The sequence below is a fragment of the Bison bison genome, unplaced genomic scaffold (assembly GCF_000754665.1).
Source record: "Bison bison bison isolate TAMUID 2011002044 unplaced genomic scaffold, Bison_UMD1.0 scf7180017847416, whole genome shotgun sequence".
NCBI classification, from domain to species: Eukaryota; Metazoa; Chordata; class Mammalia; order Artiodactyla; family Bovidae; genus Bison; species Bison bison.
The window spans coordinates 34189-38603 of NW_011477989.1; the positions used below are offsets into that span (position 1 = coordinate 34189).

General features: G+C 66.3%; 1 protein-coding gene across 1 annotated transcript in view; it reads left to right on the forward strand.

Annotated features, from left to right (window-relative positions):
• The window catches only part of SCRIB (scribbled planar cell polarity protein), a 19620-nt gene that overhangs the window by 3211 nt on the left and 11994 nt on the right, over positions 1–4415 (forward strand). Inside the window, exons 11-17 of the mRNA XM_010843188.1 lie at positions 7–97; positions 922–1089; positions 1622–2002; positions 2649–2711; positions 3122–3211; positions 3618–3695; positions 4338–4409. Coding sequence (XP_010841490.1) covers positions 7–97; positions 922–1089; positions 1622–2002; positions 2649–2711; positions 3122–3211; positions 3618–3695; positions 4338–4409 — 943 coding nt within the window. The remainder of the gene's footprint in view (positions 1–6; positions 98–921; positions 1090–1621; positions 2003–2648; positions 2712–3121; positions 3212–3617; positions 3696–4337; positions 4410–4415) is intronic.

The following is a 4415-nucleotide window of genomic DNA, read 5'->3' on the forward strand; positions in this document are numbered from 1 at the left end:
CCCCAGCGAGCTCAAGGTGATGAAGAGGGGTGTGGAGCGCCGGAGCGAAGCCACCTCCTGCAGGCCTGACCCTGCGCCACCCTCGCCCTCCGAGGAGGTGCTTGTGGGGACCTGGAGGCCATGGGAGGGACAGCCGCCCGCCTTACAGGCCTTCCTGCGGGAGCCCTGGGCTGGGTGCAGGGCTTCCGGCCCGCGTGGGCATGGGGAACCCACCGGGAGAGGAGCCAGGCGGTGGTGCTGGTTGGGAAACTCAGGGACAAGTGCGTGTGCCTTCTGTAGAGCAGGCTGCCTCCACCGAGGGCCGCTAGGCAGACACAAGAGCCATGTGGCATGGATGTGGGGCAGCTGCCCGTGAGGAGCCAGGAGTGGCTGGAGCAGTGGGCCTATGGGCTGGCACGTCTCAAGGGCACCTGCACTGTCAACTTCCATGAGGGGTGCTGTTCAGAATCAGGCAGGCCCAGCTCCGCTCGCTCAGGACCCCCGGGTACAGCAGGGTGTCTGGTGCCTGGGGCTACGTGGCGGGACCTATGTCTGTGGTGCACAGCCACCCACGGGAAGCTGCCCTCACTGGTCCAGGAGGCATGCTCGTGCTGGTCGGGGGCACCTACCCGTCCTTGAGCTGGCATTTGCTCGGGGACTCATCAGCCCCTGCCCTTGTGATTTGTTTGGAATGAGCCTTGAGGGTTTGAACCACAGAAGGGTGGCTTTGTGTATCCACACCTTTTGGAGCTGGAAGTGCGGCTTCCCTAGTGGTGGGACAGCGGGCACCCCAGAGGATGAGCACAGACTTCCTGCAGGATGGGGGCAGCTAGAGGGGAAGCTCCCAAGGCTTTGTGGTCAGGCAGCAGCGAGCCCTGGGGTACATCCTGCAATGTGGGATCCTCCGGGGGCAGCCCAACCCATTGCCTTCCCCTGCCACAGGAGAAGAGGCTGAGCACTGAGTCTGGCCTGAGTGCAGACTCGCACCTGTCTGCCGGCACAGCCTCCCAGGGCGAGCCTGAGGGCCCGCTGGCCGAGGAGGAGGGGCTGAGCCAGCAGGAACCCATGCCAGCCACCCAGGAAGAGGTCATGGAGGAGACCTACGAGGAGGTGAGACTGGCCTTGGGGGCACTTGCTCCGGGGCGGGCCTGCCAGCTCCCACCCCGCCTCCTTCCCAAGCTCGTGTGCAGGCAGCACCAGTCGGCTTTTTCAGGTGGGCCCCCAGGTGCACTCTTCCTGTGTGGGGCCCAGCCCCCAGGTGCACTCTTCCTGTGTGGGGCCCAGCAGGAGTCAGGCTGCCCCAGGCCAGGGGGAGGGCTGGGGGACGAGGGTCTTCACTTCAAGGCTGGCTCAGCCTGGGCCCTGCCCGCCCGCGCTTGCCGCACATTCCCCTCTGGAACATTCCCAGACACCAGGGCCTTCCTCGTGGTCCTGCTGGGGCCCCTCCTCAGGCTGCTGAGAGCACAGTGGGCAGAGCCTCCCAGCCCCCGAGCCTGCTCTTCCCGCTGACTGCTCTGTGCCCCTCACTGGCTCGTCACTTGTCCCTGTTCTTTGAGCAGTGGGCCCTCTTAGCACCTGTCTGCTGCCTTGAGCCCTGCGCTCGGGGGTGGGCTGGCCTAGTCCTCACGCTTAGCTCTCACAGCCCACTGTGCGCTTCGCGGAGGACACGCTGCTCCTGCCCAGGGAGGACGGCGAGAGCGAGGAGGGCCAGCCAGAGGCACCCTGGCCCCTGCCGGGGGGCAGACAAAGGCTCATCCGCAAGGACACGCCCCACTACAAGAAGCACTTCAAGATCTCCAAGCTGCCCCAGCCCGAGGCCGTGGTGGCCCTCCTGCAGGGGACACCGCCAGACAATGAGGGCCCAGTGGGGACTGGGGGCTGGCACAATGGCCCCCACATGTCCTGGGCTCCGCGAGCGGAGGAGGAGGAGGAGGAGGAAGATGAAGCTGAGGAGGAAGAGGAGGGGGAGGCGGCAGCAGCAGCAGAGGAGGAGAAGGCGGTGGCCTCTGCGCCCTCTGTCAAGGTGGGTCTGGCCCCACACGCCAGCCCGAATCCAACTGGCCAGGCCCCCTGGTCCACACCGGCAAGGGTCCCAGGCAACTCTCGAGGCAACTGGCACGGGAGGTGCCTGTCCCCAGCTCCCCACTCTCCTTTGCAGGCTGGGTGCAGACTCAGTTGCAAGCTCCGTGCTGGCCCTGTAGCCCCATCCCAAGCCCCTGGCAGTCCCCGCCTATGCCCAGGCCCCTCTGCCTGCCCTAGCCTTTGGAGGGCTGGCTCTCACGGGTCCCTGTCTTCTCCATGGGATGCCCCGCCCCGCAGCAGCCCCATGTCTGACATATCTGTGGTTCTGTGCTGAGCACAGACAGCCTGGTGCTGTGGCTGCTGAGAGGGCCTGGACAGTTAGAGCTGGCACAGCCAGGCCTAGGCCCACCTGGCACCAGCCCAGCCTGCCCATTTGGCAGGTCGGCAGTAGCAGCCAGGCCTCCAGACCCTACGGGACCCCCTGCCTGGGGGCAGCACCAGACCCAGGCACGAAGGGCCAGGCGCTCAGGCTGTGGGAGCTTGGTGTGGTCTTCTCTCTCTTTCTTGCTCATGGCGGGGCTGGGCAAGGAGGTGGCGGGGCCGGGCGGCAGCTGACCTGCATGTCCTTGCTGGTCCTGTCCTAACAGGGGGTGTCGTTTGACCAGGCCAATAACCTGCTGATAGAGCCCGCTCGCATTGAGGAGGAAGAGGTCTGTACTCGCTTGCCGCTGCGCTCTTGCCCCAGGCTTCGCGGGCCTTGCTCTCGGGCTGCGGGCTCTCCATCTCCTTCCCGCTGCTGCTCAGGCCTCCTCCCCAAACTCAGAGCCAGGGCCTGGGGCACCCGCTAGACCCACAGGGCGTTGGCCTCCAGGCAGGGGTGGCCGATCTTGGAGGAGGTGCAGGGTGTGCCCCGCTCCTGCAGCAGCTCCGGCCCTGGAAGGCCCCCATCACCCACAGGCGAGCACTCCCTCTGGCTGCGCTCCCTGGAGCCTGGCAGCCCCCACCTCATCAGCTCCTCTGTGGCCCAAGCTGGCCCTGGGAGAGGTGGCTGGTGGCCGGAGGGGACCAGGCCCCGGCCCCTCAGCCTTCCCTGGACACGGCACGTCTGTTCTGTTTCCAGCTGACGCTGACCATCGTGCGGCAGACAGGGGGCCTGGGCATCAGCATTGCGGGTGGCAAGGGATCCACGCCCTACAAGGGAGACGACGAGGTGAGGAGCCGCCCCCACCCTGTGCTGCCCGCAGGCCCTGCTCCTGCAGTACACGAGGTCCTAGAGGCCGGGGTTGTGGGGGGCAGCGTCGTAGAAGACGGTCAGGGCTGCTGGTCTGCCCGCCGTCTCTTTCAGCCTCACCTCCCTTTCACCGGCGCCTCTTGTGCTGTGTGTGGATCGAACTTCCCAGGACTGACCTGCACTCTCACTCCCTGACGCCTGGGACCCCAGAGCAGCCCACACCCAGGCTGTCTGACCACTGCAGGCCCACTTCTGCCTTTCCTGCACCCTGGGGCGTCTTTGCAGCCCTGACTGGGGGGCTTCTGGGCCTCGCACAGCTGCTGAGGGCCCCTCTCTGGAAGGGCATCCACCGATGTTCTTGGACTTGTCTCTGTCTGTCTTGCAGGGTATTTTCATCTCCCGGGTGTCTGAGGAGGGCCCTGCGGCTCGGGCTGGGGTCCGAGTAGGTGACAAGCTCCTCGAGGTGAGCTCCCTGACAACCGTGTGAGGTGCACACTCTTGGGACCTCTCAGTCCCATGTCTGGTGGTGGGCTCCCTCCCCTCCAGGAAGAGGGTGCCCAGCTCCTCCTGAGAGCCCCAAGTATGGGACCCCTGTGAGGCATGGAGCTCATAAGCTAGAGCTCCGGGTAGACTGGAGGACAGCCCAAGGCAGAAACCCGCGTCTGGGCAGGAGGCCTGTGGGGTGGGGCCTCCTGGCCATGTCAGGGAGCATTGGAGCCCACGTGCCTGTCGGGTGGTCAGAGGGCAGTCTGCTCTGGGGGATGGGGGCAGGAGGAAGTAACCCTGCACTCACTCAACAGAGGGGCTGCTGTGTCCCAGCAGCTCAGAGAGCGCAGGGCAGGGCCAGATGCGCAGAATCCCTGGCATCCTCCCCAGGACTGCTCAGATAAGGACCAGGTGTGTGGGGCAGGGGCACCAGGACTGGGCACTGTGGACTAGCAGGGGCATCGCCTGCTTCCTCAACAGTGGGCCTCCTAGCCCTGTGTTGCCCAGATAGGTAGCCGGTACTCACAGGGAGCAGGGCAGCAGCCCCTGGCACGCTGTGGCTTGTGCCCACTCGGCCGGCCCGCCTGCAGAGGGCGGGCTGACAAGTGCCGTGCGGCAGGTGAACGGCGTGGCCCTGCAGGACGCGGAGCACCAGCAGGCCGTGGAGGCACTGCGCGGGGCGGGTGCCACTGTGCAC